The sequence below is a fragment of the Cupressus sempervirens genome, chromosome 6 (genome assembly GCF_028749045.1).
Source record: "Cupressus sempervirens isolate cs-2001-9-10 chromosome 6, ASM2874904v1, whole genome shotgun sequence".
Taxonomy (NCBI): Eukaryota; Viridiplantae; Streptophyta; class Pinopsida; order Cupressales; family Cupressaceae; genus Cupressus; species Cupressus sempervirens.
In genome coordinates, this window is record NC_143123.1 from 147,974,489 (window position 1) to 147,993,831 (window position 19,343).

Below are 19,343 nucleotides of genomic sequence, written 5' to 3' on the forward strand. Positions count from 1 at the left end.
TAAAGACATGTCTAAGACAATACACAACTTTTTTTTTTGTCTCAAATGAAGACAATTTATTAAATATTTGTCTAAATTTTTGTCTTTAGCACCCCTTCTTTGTAGTAGTGATAATGGCAACACAGATAACACAATACAACTCAGCCACCAAAATAGGTTTTGACCGGGCACCTAAAACCCCATGGTTAAAAAAGGATATACATTAAGTCCCTAACCATGAAAAACTACAATGGACAACGGGCCAAAAAAGCCATGAGATCCAAAACGGGACAAGGACTCAAGATTTCCCTTCAGTCCCAACTTTTGAAAACGTAATGCCATATCAAAAGTTGGAGTGGAGGATTTGACCTTTTTCCCTTTTACAGTTGTCCATCCATCCTCCACCAAACCAACAACCATTTTCCATGCAAAGTCATCAACACCACAACCAGCCCCCAAAACCCTTGTGGTTCGTGAGGGACTCTGGATCGTAGCAGAAACAACAACAACATTTAGAGATGGAGCCATAAGAGTGGCACCATCCCTAGTGACAAAATCCGGAGGAGGGATAACAAGAGATGTCACCACCACAGAAGTCAAAGGAGGGAGAACAGGAGAGGTTAGCACAGTTGGGCCAACAACATCACCAGTCGAGTTTGCCACCAAAGAGTCCAGAGGCAAGCCACAATCTCCAACAGGGAGGGCTTTCTAAATCGTGTAGTGATCGCTTGAGACTCCTTTCCACCAAGAGGGAGACTTCTTCGGTCTAGATTTTTCGGAAGAGCAGCAGGCTTAGCCAGTCTTGTGGCATTTCCTACAACAGAAAGGGATGCCCTCATAATCAAGCATTTGAATCCAAGAGCCAAAAGAGGAATCTAGCTTAATCATCTCAGGAAGTCCCTTGGAGACATCAATCTCCACAAGAATGCAAGCATATGCCGTTCGAAACACATTGGACGATGTCGTATCAACTAGAAAAAATCCTCGAGGGCCTCCCCCAGTGCTTGCAGGACTGAATCCAACCAAAGGTGAAGGGGGAGATTTGGCAGCCTAACCCACAATAGGATTTTGTTGAAGGATTTTGTCATTGAATCAAAATCCATATACCAAGGTTTGGCCATCAAGGGGAACTTCTCCCCCCTTGAGAAACCATAATGCAAGATGGCTATTCTATCTTCAGAAGAGGCAAATTTTATAATGAAAAAACCCCTTGCCATAGAGTAAATCTAGGCTTCACCCGAAATGAAGGGCTCCCATTCTCGAGAGATCCAGGCATGCAGATTTGACAACGAGGGCCAAAAACCCTTAAAACGAAAGATAGCAGCAGTGGAAGAGAAGTCATCCACATAAGTGGATATCTCATCAACTTCAGACTGTAAATCAATCATAATCGGATTACTTATAGCGATGGCACAACATTTCAGATCCCTGAATGCTTAATCGGGCTATCGAAGCCACCACCAATGTCTGCCTCATAAGCTACAACATCAGCAAAGGAGATAGCTGACCTGCTCGCAACACAACGAGGTAGAGACGCCTTCCCAACAGGAGCAAATGCAAAGGAGCCACCAAAACTAGACCTTCAATAGATAGAAAAAAGGCCAATTGAAATGAAAGAAACGTGTTCCTGCAACCTATATTGTCTACACCCTCGCCTCCCCTTATATGGTAAATTGCATAGCTAGTGCGGGCGATTCTGGACTGAACTCCCTATTGACTGGAAGATGGAATGGATAGAGGGATGGATACTCGACTCAGAGGTGAACAATAAAGGGTGGGAGAGGGTAGGATTCGAACCCCATCTAGGGCATCGTGGAGGTAAGAAGCTGGAGTAGAGGAAGCAACAATTGGGGACGACCCAGCAATCCCCACACCCAAGGAAGAGGTCCGCCCAAACGCCAGTGTAGAGGCAATGGACGTGGGCATAGGCACAAACACAGCAAGCAAAGATGCAACAGTGGATGTGGACGTAGGCACAGAGGATGCGGGAGCGGGCCCCATTATTTTTATGTTGTGGTTACTAGTTAATTATATATAAATTCATATTTATATACGTTAATTTGTATCAATAAGAATTACATTATGTTCACATATAGGAATGATATTTGATATTTTGATATAATATTTGTTAAATATAAAGAGATTCATTTTAGGAGTATGAAAGATAAATATTGAATAATGTTTATTTAAGAAATTGACTACATAATCCTTTAATTGAGACAAAAAAAAAAATACTGTCCAAGGTTTGTTATATTGGGGTTAAGTGTTTCTTGTACTTTGTAAAAGTAGTGATTTTAAAGTGTAAAAATGAGCCATATTGGTATAGCAAGGACACGGTCCAAAACAACCATATCCAAGTTTTTGATATGTTGTAGAGAAGCAAACTAATTGTTTAAAAATGTAATTTATTTTTCAAGTTGTTTGGAAAAGTTGTGAGAAAAGGAGAAAAGAAAAGTTTCGGGCTGTCCTAATTTGAGCAAAGTTAGGTTCACAAGGAGCAATTTGGAGCTTAAGGATAAAATCCCTACATAGAAGCCTAAAACCTATTGGAACACCTCATATTTGGAAAAAACAAGTGATTCAAGTCATTTGGGGCATTGGGTAAGTGATAATTTGAATTTTGACCTGTTGGAGCCATTTGGGTGCCATTAGGCCTATTGGACAAACCTTGTATTTTACCTATAAATCCACATAAGTTTTGTTACCCACCTCACACCACTGCATCAGTTACTTTCTAAAAGTTCTAACAACCATCTCACCATATATCTTTCTAGGTTTAAAAAATTCAGTGCACACCTTAAAAAATTGCAATTCCTTGTGCATTATTAATTGGACATATGACAAACGATCTCTAGGCATAACTATCATAATTTTGCTTCGGAAACAATCTTGCATTTATCAAAAGAAATCGTCACTGGTATATTTTCAAAATTTCACAAATTTACAATCCTCTTGTTACATTCACCTATCACGTGAACCCACGTCACCAGTTTCACAACTTCAAATGGTAAAATCGGGAATAAGAAAGACACATGGTTAGTGCAAACTCTCACCGATAGGTAGATTGAAAATTCTAGATAGCAAGGCCTTCCTGCCAAGTAAGAAATGCTCAATTTCACCATCATCAATTTGAGAATTCAATGAACAAACCTATGATGCAATGGATATTTAAAAATCTTCGGACAAGGTAGCGAGAATATTGATCTGCAACATTATTAAGTATACCCCCGTTGAGAAAGTTTTTCAATTGTGCCAGTATCATAACAACATGCTTATGTTAAATGGTTCAAAAACTTTGTTTCAACATGGTATACATGGCCGGCTTCGTGTACTCACTTCTCCCAATACCATTCACTTAGTAAAAATGGTATGAAAATCTAGTAGAGTATCAATACCACACAAATGATATATTAGCATCTCAAATTACAATTCTCAAAATTTCCTCCACAAGATTTTCAAATCACAGATGTGAGAACCAAGAATCTCCAACAATATAATATCAATCATTATTGTAATAAAATCAACAAAATATAAGATCAGCTTCAAAATCCTCTTGGAACAAAAGACCTCTCACTACTCACCGAAAAGAAAATTACATGTACATATATTATCTTGACATTATTGATGTTAAGATAAACAATTAGTTGAATTTTATCTTGCAGTAAGGAAATATAATTACTGAAACATAATAATATGAATAAATATATGGATAGCCTTCAAAAAGTATGCGACAGCTTTGACAATAAAGAAATAATTGTCATGAAGCAAGATTCTCATCATATATCAGAGAGGGAAGTGATGAAGAATCAAGGCTGTATTGGGCACTAATAGAGATAGCCATTCATATAGCCTTAAGCTTTGCTGACATAACTCTTTAACTACAAAATTTCAGGCAAATTCACAAATAATTATTCATTTTCTCAATCGACTTGGCAGAAGACATTGCAATAAATGCAATGTAAAAAATAGGGTTGGCCACACTGTAACTATGGATACATTAGTTTGATCATCAATACAAGTGGAGAATAAAATTACTCATTTCCACCGAATTTCATTATATAATGATTTTAATGTGATCTATGGACTTTGTTGAAGACGGTAATGCTAAACATCAGAAGTCTGGGACTCATAGGTACTCAATGCTGCGATAACGGATGCTGTTGTTAAAAATGTTGCTGAGATGTTAGGAAGTGTCTGCCATGATGTGCCCGTTTTCAATGATGGATACAACCAGGGTTGAACAGCTTGCATGAATGATTGAAAATCTGTCGAGAGGATTGCTTCCCAGTCCACCTGAAATTTAAATAATAATTCTTTTCACTTCCCAAGAGCTCCATTTGGAGGTGGTCATTGGATTTGTACAAATCAATACCTAAGTAATAATCAAGATAAAGAGTTCAAAAACTCAACTGAAATATTTCCTTACCTGTACATCCTCTGGAATTTTGCCAGTGAACTCCATGTTAGCTGCAAGAAATAGACCAAGTAATACTACAAAGCCAACAACTGCTGTTCCTCGTGACAATGGCATGAAGTTATACCTACGCAAATAGAACATCATATATGACTTTTAAGTAAACCATATGCAGTTACAATCAGATAAATGCTAATACAGCTTTCCCAATGTGTCTTCAAGAAGACACTATCAAGACAAAGACATGTATTACCAGTACCATTAATATTAACAAGTTTTTTAAAGATATTGTGAAATGACGTACCAATAAAAGGATAACCTCAAAATGCACTCCTGAACTTTCTCCAAGCAACTTATATCAGTTGACCCATATGGTTCACCACAATACGCCTCACAAAGAGCCTAGATTTACACAGACAAAAAGTCAACCTAAGAATGTTTCTGCAACAAGCCACAATGGCTCAAACAAAACTAACTATTCTTATAAATTCCTTTGCCAAAATATTTTCAGTAATTGAGATGAACCATTCACATCTTGATAGAATAATAATTATAAACCTTATACATTCATATTTGGTTGAATCTATGGAAACAGTATGATTCAATTCCTGCACAAAGCATTCACAAACACACTAGCAAGATATTAAAAAAAAAGTACTAAATTGAGATAAGTCAACAGCACTGGCCTCGAGAATTCACACTGATGATATCAGAAGAGGGACTAGCTTATTGCAACAATGATATGCTTGGGATGATGCCTTGCACATACAGGTGTTAGTGTGTATAGGTCTGTTATGGTTTAGTAAAGGGATTTTGACACATTTTGTGTACAGCCATTAACTATTTTAATGTGCTGATGTTTCTCCCTTTTGTTACTTCCTTTCTAGAGAAATTAGATGGGAAGAGTTGATATACAAAAAAGGTTGGAATCAACAGACAACTTTTAAGATTATATGTTGCAAAAATCAGAAATCTAGATCAGATTTTTGAAAAATATAGAAACAAACAAATAAGAAGAGAAAAGTTGCTGCTTTTTAGTTTAATGGCATTTTAATAACATAGAGATATAAGGAGCAAATAAAAATGAGAGTTTGGCCCATGAAACATAGAACATGGCTTATCAATGTTTCACTGAGTTTGCTGATACAGGAATGGGTTTCAGGGTTGGGGGAACTGAGGGCCTAAATTTGAGGAATAGATCTAGAGTTTGAAGGGAGATAAAGAGAGAGAGATAGAGAGAGCGACGAAATGTTAATAAGAGCTTGCTAATTAATGAAATTTTACTATCTGAAAATTTACAAAAATTCTAAAACATAGAATCTGCATTATAACTTTTAGAGATTTGAAACCACTCTTAAACATCCTGCCAATATATACATGATAAAGCATAACACAGGAGAAACACTTACACATAAATCTTACATTTCATGTATATATTTTGGTGAAGAGAATAAGATTGACCTAAAGACAAGGAGTTTTCACCATTTTTTACTTAAGGACCCAATTACTAAGTGGGGGAGATGGGAGACTCCTATGCAACTCTGGTACGACCAAGGGACTTATTGGATTCCTTTGGCCATTTTCATCATCCCCATGGCATCTACCAAGTTTCAATGGTGGCAGCAGCTTGGTAAAGTGGCATCCCAACCTTGTCCAATGACTTGGGGATGTTCCTAGCTTAGATATTGGTGGAAAGGTGGGAGGAACGTCCTTGTGGTACATTGATAGAGGTTAAACCATAGTTGCTGGATAAATAGTATTGCAAATGATATCAGAGATGGGTACTAGTACAGTTACCGATAGATATGCCATTTCGAAAAAAAGGACAAGTAAGACATCATACATAAATATAAAAGATTAAAAAAATAAAAGTGCTAAATATCTAATAATAAATATTAAATAAACATCAAGTTTAAATCTAAAACTCTAAGTGTAAGTTTAAGCAATAAATTTATATATTATATTAATCAACTTTATACTTCTATTTAAATTTATATTATTTAACCCTAAATTTTGGAAATTTGTTTCTAACTCATTTAAGTAAAAAAAAAGTTCAATAAAAACATAATTATAAATGTAGAGGAAAATGCCTATGAAAAAAATATAATGGCAAAAGGTTGGGGTAGAACTAAGTATGCTATTATATTGACAAAGAAAGCCAACTCTATAATAAATGTTGTCCAACTTCATTTGTGAGTTTTGCCGCTAATTTGTTAGGATTCGAGAATGAATTGTGCCCAAAAACAAATCTATATGCTAATTTTAGAACTTTGCTTGCTGTTTTCCACAAAAATACCTCTTTGATGAAAATTAGTGTGATTTAAAACAACCTGCTGCCTCTCCTTAAAATATTGGTTAAACACTATTTTGATAATAGAAATCATCTATTAAAGATATAATTGATTAAAATTAGCTTCTATTAGTTTCTGAAATGTTATATTATCTGTCTCATTCCAATTAAAAGCATCCTTTCTCAAACGTGTTGTGAATGGTGTTGTTATGCAACCATAGTTGTTTGAAGACATTCTACAATATCCAATGAGCCTAAGCATTAGGAAAACTCTTAGGATCTTAATGGTTGTAGTAATTGGTAGAGAAGGACCAGTGATTGGTGCATGCAAAAGAGGAAGGCATCTGGCTAGTAGGACAAGGAAGTTGAAGTCTAGAGTTCATTGAACTTCCAAAACTAATGGAAAGAAGTAATCAAATGGAGGGAGGGATGCATAGTTTATGTAAAATATCTGTGTAGACAGAAGGCAAGACATGGAATGGGCATGCTGAAGATGTCCATAGTCTACTTAAACTGTGACTCTAGAAAATCTAAGCAAAACAACCAATATTTTCCCAAACTGGAAACTTTCTTGGATTTTTGAAACTACTAACATCTGATTGGAATATGGGAAATGAAGGGGAACACGCAAACACTTTGACCGAGGAGACATTTGACTCAATTATATGTGATGGAGAAATGAGGCGTAATTGACAAAGTAGCTAGGACTTGAGCAATTTCTTTTCAATATCAAATTAAATCTCAGCAGAGTCGTTGAGCATATCTCCAAAAATTCAAGTTTCCCACAAGAGATTGTAGGTCTGGTGATGTAGACCCCTTTGATAGTTGCATCCCATTGAAAATAATTTAACGAAAAAACCCATCCATACCCTTTTTAAGAATCTTCTTCATCTCGAAAGAACTTTCCAATTGTAGGGATGCTACATGTAGCCCATCAAGTCCAAATTTGCTATGTCTCTTGCTAGCAACGCGTCAAAGGTCTTGGCAATTCATCTCAATCGTTCCTCAAGTAATTAGTAATTGGATTTCCGAAGAAACGTAAGCTCCACCTATAGGAATGGCAAACACAGAATTATCTAGTCCCTATTCTCCCACAAAGAGCTTAATATATGAGATTTTTGAACACAAAAATTGTTCCACCATCTACAATCATGACTTTAAAGCTTAAACACTAGAGATAAATAGATGAAATGTTTTAAGCATACAACTAATTTACTATTGACAAAGTTATATGTACTATCTAAATCAATTAATTTTGTCACCTTTTAGCATTTTAAAATCCTACTACCCCGAGGGTTTGTGGAGTGTTTATGCTAAAGTGCACAACAAGAAATAATGGGTTGTGTTTCTTCAATTCCTTCCCTCATATTGCCATCAACCTCCCCTACAAAGGATTCATCCATTTCCCCTCCATTGGAAACTTCAACACAAAACAATTTTTTCTTTGCATTTACATCCTTGACTACAGTTACTATCACTATTAGAGCATGACTTTTTTGCATTCTTCCCTACAATTTGTTGAGGATGCAATCTAGAGGGTAAAGAAAAAGGTTGTACAAGAGTGCTTATACTTTTTTATGCTGTTCTAATCCTTCCTTTCTATTAGCCAAAGCCTTTTCCTCTACTTGCCTTGCCATTGCCCTTGACTAGAAATCAAAAGTCGGATCAAACCAGCGTAACTCATATTTGATATATTCCTATAGACCTCCTATATATAGGTCATTCAATTTTTCCTCTATAACACGCTCTACTCTTGAAGACAAGGTTACGAATTGTTCATTATAGTCCTTAATTGTTAAGTGGTAGTTAAGTGGTTATATGGACTATGTTTGTATGAAAGGCAGGTGCAAGGGTGTATAAACAAAAGGATTAGAAGGGTATTGCAAAATTGATCATAGATGTTACTATAAACACAGATTTTTAATTACCTTCAAATTTCCAAATGAACATTGAATGTAGACTGAAAATTGAACAACGATTATAGTTGCAAATGATGATGGTGCTCTGATTTGCTAGATTCGAGCAAAGTATTATAGAGGACGGAATAGGGTGAGGGTTGAATCCCACCAAAATTGGAAGAGCCAAGTAGGGAAGATCTTTCACTACCGAAATGGCAAACAATATTGCCAACAAGTATTCATGGTACAAAGAAATAATGCAAATCACATACCAACAACTTCCTACATGCTGCACATAAATACCCCTTCGGAGAAAACTCCTGAGGGTTTACAAAATAATGCCGACATGACAAACACCTACGTATAATTAATAATAATTTGGCCCTTTTATTAATTAAATAAGTGTTTGTGATATTATTTAATTTTTAAGACTAAATTAATTAACCTAATTAACAAATTTTATTAAAAATTGGGGACATTATAGACACAATCTTAATAATGCTTGATATTAGGGGGACTTAAAAAATAGCCATTTCCATGTCCATGCAACTATGAAAAGAGTTGTGCTTTTTGCATATAATCATTTCACAATTTCAGCAACACACTCACCACCTTTATCAAAATGAAGACCATCTACTTTATTGTAATGCTCTATATAGCTTTAAGCCTTGGGATTCAAGATTATTTATGTTGTGATTTTATAGGATCCAACAATGAGCCACAGAAGGAAGACAGAACCAAACGATCTACGAATCAGAATAGAAGTGAGCATATAGCTTTGTCTTCAAATTTGCATTAGTTCAATTAGTAATGAAAACACAATTAAGATAATTGAATCATCTGTTCATTACCTCCATCTTTTTTTACAAAGATGAGGATTTAACCCCATTAATGCGCATCAATACTCCTTACACGTTCTTTTGTAAATAAAATCAAATTCAACAGAGAGAAATATGAGCAAAATGCTTCTAGTTTTCAATTTGGTGAACCAATCGGAAATAAAGCAGAACCAATCAACAATATTGAATCAAAAGATTTAACCAACATAATGTTATAATGGCTGCCAGAATCAACATATCTGTTTTTAATTTTAAGGAAAAAAAGGTAGAAACAACACATACTATTTAGATAATCGAATTTTGTATTTGGATTTTGTGTTTACCTCCCAGGCTGCCGCCATTTCGGCATTATAATCTGCCCATCGTTGTGGGGTGCAGGGCGTCCTTATTGAAAAATCAAAAGCCTTTTCTCCTCTGCAAAGACACAATAAACACCTTATCAAAAACTATTTTCAGTGAAAAAAAGGTCTTTAGAAGCAGTGTAGTGTTACGTGGACTATCAAATTTGCAAGGTCATGACTGTACTTCTTTTGCATTGTCAAACGTGTTCCCTCGAGTGTTTTCCTGTGAACAATTATTGCATCAAAAATTCCAACTTTTCAGTATGAATTAAAATTAAAAAAAACAGGAAATATCAAGTCTCAATTTATATCCATTGATAGCCAAAAGCAATTGATGATCATGTCATATGTGAACAAAGTACACTGAATAGGCACCACGTAAAACATATTTTCACTATTTCTATAAATTAGCAATGGAAACAAAGTAATTAAGGACCTTGAATAAATTTCTTTTAAAGAATGTTATATAACACCTATGCATAGCAAATAAATAGCATCAGTGCAATATGCACATAACCAATTTATCATGCTCATTTTATAAATTACAAAGATGATCTTGAAATAAATCAGTATCTTCCTGAGAACTCTTACCCCTCATAAGCTTTGCTGTGGCAGGAAGTTACTACCCAAAAGTCCTCACTGATGGTACCGTAGAGATCAGAATAAGTTTCGGCAGCCTTTATCTGTATATAAAAAAACTCTTAAACTTTATATAGGGTATAAAATCAATAACTAGTTTTGACAATAGCATAGTCAATTTGAAAATAGAATATAAGATTATAAAAGAGATGAATTATCAAGTTAAAAACCAAGAGAAACTAAACTAGTCTATGCAAATGGCCATGAAAAGAACCAATTTCTCTAAATAGCATCTCATCTTTAAATTTTAAAAAATTCAGGGATATCAGTGTGTTGAGTTGAAAGGACTCAAGTATCCAGTTCCCAGTCAGACTTGGAATGTTGCAGACTCAACCACTTCTATCAGCCCAGACTTGTGAGTACTGACTGTTAGACTTGGTCAAAACTGCAAAAATAACAAAATACTAATTTAAAACATTATAAAACAAAACAAAACATTCTCTTAAATTGCCACATTTTTCTCATTTTATTCACTAAGGCAAAAAATAAATTACCAGGTTTCTGTAAAATCCCAGCCTCATGGGTCAACATTCTTAGATATGGATTCTATATACCTGTTTATGATTTATTATGGCCTTTTGAGGCATGCTTGTAGGCAAACTTTTAGAACAATGCAAGAAACTCCGTAACAAATCCTAATTGGGAGGATTTCCATAATCAAGTCAGTAAATCAGGTCAAGCTAACACGTTATAGATCCAAATGAATAAATTATTAAATAATTACAAGCATATCCACTCCAAAACGTGTCAGCTTGTTTGAGGAAATGAGGATAGGAGATTGAATGATGCCTTCCATATAATAAGTCACATGACTGAGCTTATAAGATATGCAAACTACAAAATATTGCTCAAATATTAATGCCAATATACTTGTCAGAAAATGGATCTGAACAAAGAAATAAACTTCCACGATGTCTCTACATCGAGTGCAAAATATGTTTGAACTTCGGTGGATAGTTTCATATTGAATGCATTTTCAAGATTCTATTACCAAATTCAAGTGCTAATGGCTCTAGGAAAGGAACTCTGTAAGGTTTCAGCCCACAATCTATGCTTTTGCATATCTCCTATTGATATTCATATGTTTTAGACTTCTAGTACAGAGGTATACAAAGAAGATGTGCATCAATTTGTATTTTCACCAAAATATTATATATCAGTGTACTAAAAAATCATTTGCTTGCACTTTCTGAGATGGTAAGAATTTCTACCCTAACTACTACTTACAGCTTCCAGCTTTGCAGGGTCTGACAGATCTATAAGGTTATTGGCAGCATTGTACACATCTTTCCTCTCGAGCATCAAAGTCTTTGCGATAGAAAATGCCCTGTATGGAATCTACTATCAATTAAATGAAAATCTTTGTCAATCGAGAAATTTCTCAAAATTAAAAAGTAATATTTGATTGCATACCTATTTAAATTTGGGTAGTAGCGAACAACTTTTGCTTGTCCAAGAATTATAGGCGTATGGGATCCAAACCCTGCATTGAACTCCTCACTGTATTGTACCAGAAACATTACAAATGTAAGTTTACACTCCATTGTAGAATATACCAGATGGTGAACTGAGCATAGAAAGTCTTTTAACTGATTCTATAAGCTATGAGTTTACAGAAACTAAAGACAAAAAACATAAAAGACTTATAAATGAAGGTTAGCTCTGATGAGAACGAAATGTACATATTGGCTGATGCAAATCAAAGCTTCTCCAGAAAAAGTTAATAGCTAGAATTAGTGTATGAGGACCTATGATGGTTTCATTTAAAAAATTCATGTTTGGTCTTCATGTTTCCTCTAAAAGATTAAAAAAAGAACCTTTTTTCCCAGAGACACTGTCCTAGCTCCTTTCTGACACTGTCATTTTGGTCTTCATCGTTCCCTGTAAAAGCTTTTATACAAGGGACGTCTTTGCCTACTAAACACTGTTCTCACTCTCACATGTGTGCTCCTTTCTGATTTATGTCATTCTCCTTTCATTCATAGCCATGACATGTTGCATCTTGAAAAGGTAGTTAGCATATAAACTCTACTAATGATCCTTACAAGATAAACACAATATTCAATCATAGTTGTTATAGGGTAAAGTGAGGATGCAGGTTTGGGAGAGTGACCCTGTCGAAGGACACTGCTGAAGACATTATATTATGGGCATGTACTGAATCCAGGGGCTAATGCAAGATGACGCAGCTGTCTTAAATGCATTTTGAAATACTAAGAATCACAATTTAACAATAGCATACGCAGTATGTAGGTCGTCACAAACATTTGATATTGAGACAAGACTGATATTGGCATATTCACTGTTCAAATCAAACAAGTTAAGATCATTTTATGCATTCTCTCAAGTGAAAAGAGTGATAAATTGCCACAACTATAATGAAGTTTTTGAAGGTACCGCAATATTATAGGATAAAATCTCTGCAATCCTGATAGTATTGTCAAGGGCTTATGTAGACACTAACAGCACTGCACCGAATAGTAAATTTGCAATCTCTATTAGTCCGAGTTTCAACAACTGCAGTAACTGATGATTTTTACTTTATAAATAACACGAGAATAGTAGGGGTAGGGCCATGTGAACACCCCCATTAGAATAGTAGGGCCAGTTAATGGCATCCCCATAGAATAGTAAGACTCTTCATCTTGCTCAGCGTACTTTCCATTTGGCACAACATCCCTCATACATTATAGGTAAGTTACCTTCGTCATTGTAATTGGATATGCTATAGGGTATTCAACTGCTTCATCAATTGGATCCTCTTTGCCATAGTAGGGCTCAATCTCGTACTGTATCAGTTCTTGAATCTTCTCTTGGTGTTGCTGTCTACTCTATATCTGCTTGTTGGCTATGGATCGGTTGTTCTCTGGCTAAGAATCAATTCTCAGTCGATCGAATGATAGAAAATGCAGGCCATGGCAGATAGACCATAGAATAGGGTGGACCCCTGCATCTGCATGCACCACAATTATACATACCCAATCGATCTACTTCTATGGGTGGGGGATCGATTTGCTAACTAGAATTGCTTATTCTAGCTTAATCTAGCAACTATTGAGTAGAGGGGGGCCTAGCCCATAGAATTGTAGGGCTAGCGTATTCTAGCAAGTGCATTAACACCCATTATTCTATAGGCTCGCCCTACAATTCTATGGGGCGCCCTAGGGGTGCGTGGAGGTTGGGGGGCTTATTCTAGCGAGCTGATTCCTTTAGAATAACACTGGGGTTAATAATAGTGGGGCCACCCTGCATGAATACAAGTATGGAAAATATCATATGGTTGATAATCTTGAATTGTCCATACTCTCAATGATACCGTGAGGTAACATTTGTTATGGTGGATGTCATTTTGATATCTACGTAGACCATAACGCTCAATGTTGCATTAAGGTAATTATGATACAACAATTCATTGTATTACATGGATATAAATCATCCTCTCTAGCTAAGAGGGAGTGTTAATGATTGTAGCTTGATTGGAGTATTCCAATCAATGAAATCAAATGTTTGAATGGTCTATCGGCCTTAAAAATTTGATATGTATCCTTCTCTATTATTATCATGGAGCATTATTGATGACAATTATTAAGATGACACATATTATATATATATACATGAACATATATTATACATATGTTATTGCAATATACATTATAATGACGCTAATACATTAAACAGATCTGATTTTTGATATTGACGATAATGTCGATTATGTGAATCAACTAAATATCAACACTAATAAGAAAAGCAAAGAAAACTATGGTGGCACATTCGATGTTATTGACTGTGGTGATCACAATCAATATTGACTGTGGTTATGACAACCGATAATATTACCGATCGTCGTATACTACCATTGTCAATAAATATTATGAGAGTCAAACATTGTATTGACTGTCTTGCATTATAATAATTATTAAGTTATGACTCGAATGTTGTTGAAAAGATTCAATGATATCTATTAGCAGTAACAAATGAATGAAAACTATTAACAAGAGGCATGTCTCACGTAGAGACATGCCCCATTATGTTATATGCATACTCATTGAAAGAGTAACTTGGAACACACAAAAAACTACAAGAGTTATAACAAGTTACATATCTGAATTCACATCAAGTCCTTCTAAGTAAAAGAAATATATCACCATTGTATTTGAAGTTCATTGTTTTGAAGTTTTCTCTTAGATCTGCATTATCATTACATAGACAATCTCATTAAGAGGAGGAGTTAGAATTAATTCTAGCCTAAGTACATTATAGTTCCATTACATACATCAAGGAAACAAGTTAAAAAATTAAAAAATTCCTCAACTCCTAATCTGATTACAATTTAACATTTGGAAGGCACTTGGAGTTCAGATATGCACCTTTTTAGGTATGTAAGATATTATTCCTTGTTGGGTATCCGCACTTAGTATTTTAAATGAAAATCAATACAGATTATCGGAGTAATCACAATGGACATTGGAGTGAGATGGGTCAAAATCTTATACTTAAAGGTGTTGTTTTTCTTCCAGCCACTTATGTGATTCTATTGCTTCCTATATTAATGGATTGGAGAAAGTTTCTAAGAAACAATTGGATGATTGATCAAATGGATAGTCTTGATGGTGCTCCTTGGTGAATAATGGCTCAAATTTTTAGTTGTGAGCTTGCTGATTGGTTGTAAGTCAGTCACTTCATTTTATCATTCGCTCATAATCAAGGGAGTTGGCACTATATTCTTTGTCAAGTCAGGTTTTTCAGTTGGTGATTGATTGGAAGTGTTTCCCAAGCACTTGTGAGTTGAATTGGTGTACTTCTATGCTTTAAACACATGCTTATACTTGGTAAATTCATTGGTATTGCTATTGTCCTCTGTATAGTGTACTTAAATCAGAATGTAATGTGATGTTTACTTCAGACTTCCTTAATTCAAAGAGTTTATCTTATGAAGGTAAGTGTTGTAAACTCCAGTAGTTTTCTCTTAGCGTTGGCTCAAGACAACAAACTTCCACATTTATTTATCTCATCCTTCAAGGACTTTTTGAGTTGAAACAGTGAGAGGTTTCACAAGTCTTCATGTTTATATCAATATAGTAAATGCAGACGTGTTACCTCTTTGTGGGCCTATGATAATGAGTTAGTTGAACTCTTGCGAAGGATTACCTTCCTTTTAGAAAGAATATTGAAGGAGTTTGCATTTGCAGCTATATGACTCTATGTGACATCTTACAAGGTATAGTAATTGGACTTGTGGGAAAAATCCTAGTGTTAGTATAGTTGTCCAGTTTTCAATCATCCTATACGTCACTTTAGTTCTTAGGCTACAAATGAGTTGGATGACTTCTCTAGACCAGCAGTTTGTTGAAGACTGTAGCTGTGATAGAGATCTTTATCTCTAGAAATGTAGGTGCTATTTCCGTTATGGTCACCTTCAGCTGAAGAGGACATTTATGATAATTGTAATATTAAATACACGTGTCATAAGACATGCATTGAGGCATGCATATGGAAATACAAAGAGTCATGTTTTGGAAAATTGATGAGACCTTCGGTTATAATCTAAACAGTCTCTCTATTTTGTTATATATATCACATCAAGTGATAAGCATTGTACACTTGAACATTTTTTATCAATAAAGGAGATCTTTAGTTGTGTGGCTGAGTTTTTCCTTTAGTTTTGGAAGGGTTTTCCCAGGGATAATTTTGCCAAAAATCTAACATGGTATTAGAGCTGGGCTTGATAACCGAATTAAAGGACAATGTTATTGTTAATTGTTTGGTAGCTGCGTGAGATAATTTCATTTCATATTATTAGGAAATGTTCAAGGTTGAGTTTGTGCTCATCACTCAATGACATTTCTTATTGTTGACTCATCTTCATTCTATTTGGCATGGCAAATTATGTGTTTTTTCAAAAACCATTTTTTTCAATGTCTATATTCGCTGCTGGCAATGTATTGTTTCATTTGTGATGAGATGCCTTCGAGTGTATATGTTGTGCTTCACTTCTGCATAACAGTATATATCAGAGATTCAAGAGTCTTTTCCATATCCCAACATATTAAATCTGAGGCTCCATCATTTGTTATTTTATCACGTCTCCCTTATTGAGATTTTTTTATTTAAAAAGCATGCATAGGTCACTCAGAATTCTATGTATGGAGAGGCATCATTTTTTGGGTTCTTTCATTTTTCTGTAGCAGTGCCGACTCTCAATCTATGGAATTGAGGATTGAGTTTTTTGGCTCAAGTATCTGTTATTTGAAATTTCCGCCGTGTGTCTTCTTCCTTCCGCATAGTCCTTCTTGGCAGGTCAAACATTGGAAGAACTCTGATGGCTGTTTCATATGGTGTGCTGGCTTGGCACTAGTTTCTTAAGATTTTTTCTTTCAACCATCTAATATTTGACTATCTGTTGCTGTTGTCCTCCTGTTTATTTTTTTCGTGCATTTCTTGACATGTTCTTGGCATGATGATTGTTTATTGCAAAGAAAGGAGAAGGATATCTTCAAGGAGGCAATAAATGGGAAAGCAAGCGATAAGATTGTTTTCTTTTGGGTCTATGAAGAAATTGTCACTACAGGAATCGTAACCTCTTTGGTTACTGTGACTAATTCCAGTCTAAGTGCCTATATTATTCTCTTGTTCTGTTTGTGCTTCTCTTATTAGTAATGGCTTCTATTATTTCTGTTTGGCCGTTGGGACCTGCTCATATTTATTTAGTTCATGCTTCTTACTTCCCCCATGGATGCCACTTCATATCTGTTGGTGCCTGTGCGGAAGTATTTTGTGTTGTGGCATTTTTGACATTCACCTTAGCATCTTTGCAAGCATTCGTGTTGTGTTTTGTAATGAGAACATAAAGATTTACCAGTTGTTGTGATATCTTCATGTATAGCTCATCCATTTGTGTCTTAATGTCTTCCAGTTAAGGTTAGAGTCCTTCATCTAACCGTTGTCTAACAGATCTTTTCCTATGCTGAACACATAAAATTTTGTAGTTTTTTCCGCTTATGTTGTGTGAGCTACCTAGTTGCATGGTGATCAGGAGCTGGGTGCTTGTGTGTATGTTCTATCGGGAGTTGCCTAGTTGAGTGTGTTGTGAGCAGCTTGAGAGGTTTTTGATAAAAGATTCTGTTTTGTGATCGTTGTTTACGTGGAAGCTTTGGTTTCAGGAGGAAAATGAACCTTGAATTGACATCAGCATAAAGATAAGTAATTCATTCTTATACTTTGTTAAAATATTATACACAAGCTGGGAGTTGATATATCTTTAAAGGATGAATTAATTTTGAGCAGTTTCCAATAATTATTTTGTAAAAGATTACTTTAAAATTTACCTTTGGGCAAATACTATTATTTATGAGTCAAATGCTATATTTGAGAGTGTATCTATTGGAAGTCTATCCTCAAAGTGTTAAAGTCATATGCATAGGCTGTGCAACAGTCCAATGCTAAGAATAATACTAAAGCTGGTCATGAATATTTCATTCGACAAAGATATACTGATGCTGGGTAATTCACTGACCGTTACAAAATCCATTTTTAGCATATCAAGTCTTCTTGCTCTGTGTCAGTACCTGCAGACGAATGAAGCAGACTCACAGGGTGTCTTTGTTCAGAAATTATAGACGAGTAATCCCAGACATATATGTCTTGGTTAGGTAGTGCAATGTGAGCTGGCACTGGTGATTCATGTGTCTAATATACATTCTTATACCTCTGTGTTGTGCTTGATACAATACACAAAATTCTTTTGTATATGATCATGTGTGATAACTAAATGTGTATCAGAAGTATCTATGAGATACTTGCAGTGTGAGAACATTTATGGCAAGATTGGAAGCTTGAGTTGTCGAGTAAAGGAGCGTTGGAATATAGAAACCTGAGGTCTTTGTTACTGTTAGCAAGGAGTCAAAAGATAAGTTTTCATGTTATTGGATATTGATCTTTTATCTAGGTTTATCTGTCTTGGTTGCAGGAAAAGGATGCAACAAATTATGAGATGGGAATGTTTCTTTGATGTTACATATCCAGAGGGAGATGCTCAGCCTCAAAGGAATGTTGCATTTTGCTTATTGTTGTGATCAGAATGATTCTTAATTAAGAGGGAGTATTTATGGAATCCCTGCCAATTTTAGTCATGCTTGGTATTGTAAATTTGACTCTTTGAAAAAGATTTTCAGCTGTGATTTTTTTTCTTGTTGATTATGAGTTTTAATCATGTGAAATTATTAAAATTGTAAGGACAACCTAATAACTCTTTCATTTATGGGAGATTCATAGTGAGCATCATATAGAGAGAGTCGATGATGTCATCACGTTGAGAGATTCCGTGAGGGGAGTTGGAAGTCATTTTGAGAGAGTCCATGACTGTATTACACTGAGAGAATCCATGATAAAATGCTCATTGTAGACCTTGTTGGCTTGTCATGTTGAAAGATTCCATGACAACATCACTTTGAGAGAGTTTGTGATGTAAGATATCCTTGCACGTTTGTCATGTTGAGAGATTCCATGACAACATCACGTTAAGCGAGTCCATGATGAAAGTTGATTGTAATTCTTGTAGGTTTGACATGTTGAGACATTCCATGACAGCATCAGGTTGAGCAAGTCTGTGACAAAAGATAATTGTAATTCTTGTAGTTTTTCATGTTGAGTGATTCCATGAATTATGTTTTGGATCTATGAGATCAGAATTTATCATTGACATTTTTTTTGAAGTCTTGTGTAACTGTTTAGCTAAAGATCTCTCTCTCTCTCTCTCGCTAAGAGGGAGTGTTGAAGATTGTAGCTGGGATAGAGATCTTCATCTCTAGAAATGTGGACGGTTATTTCTGTTATGGCCAGCTTCAGCTGAAGAGGACATTTGTGATAATTATAATATTAAATACATGTGTCATATGACCTGCATATGGAAATACAGAGTCATGTATTGGGATATTGATGACCTTC

General features: G+C 35.3%; 1 protein-coding gene across 1 annotated transcript in view; it reads right to left on the reverse strand.

Moving 5' to 3' along the window:
* Positions 1-3,654: 3,654 nt before the first annotated feature.
* Positions 3,655-19,343, reverse strand: part of SRFR1 (Tetratricopeptide repeat (TPR)-like superfamily protein) — a 260,775-nt gene continuing 245,086 nt past the window's right edge. Inside the window, exons 17-24 of the mRNA XM_089787186.1 lie at positions 11,814-11,900; positions 11,628-11,727; positions 10,353-10,444; positions 9,946-9,984; positions 9,744-9,834; positions 4,698-4,795; positions 4,406-4,520; positions 3,655-4,272 (exon numbers count right to left, since the gene is read on the reverse strand). Coding sequence (XP_089643312.1) covers positions 4,084-4,272; positions 4,406-4,520; positions 4,698-4,795; positions 9,744-9,834; positions 9,946-9,984; positions 10,353-10,444; positions 11,628-11,727; positions 11,814-11,900 — 811 coding nt within the window. The 3' untranslated portion in view covers positions 3,655-4,083. The remainder of the gene's footprint in view (positions 4,273-4,405; positions 4,521-4,697; positions 4,796-9,743; positions 9,835-9,945; positions 9,985-10,352; positions 10,445-11,627; positions 11,728-11,813; positions 11,901-19,343) is intronic.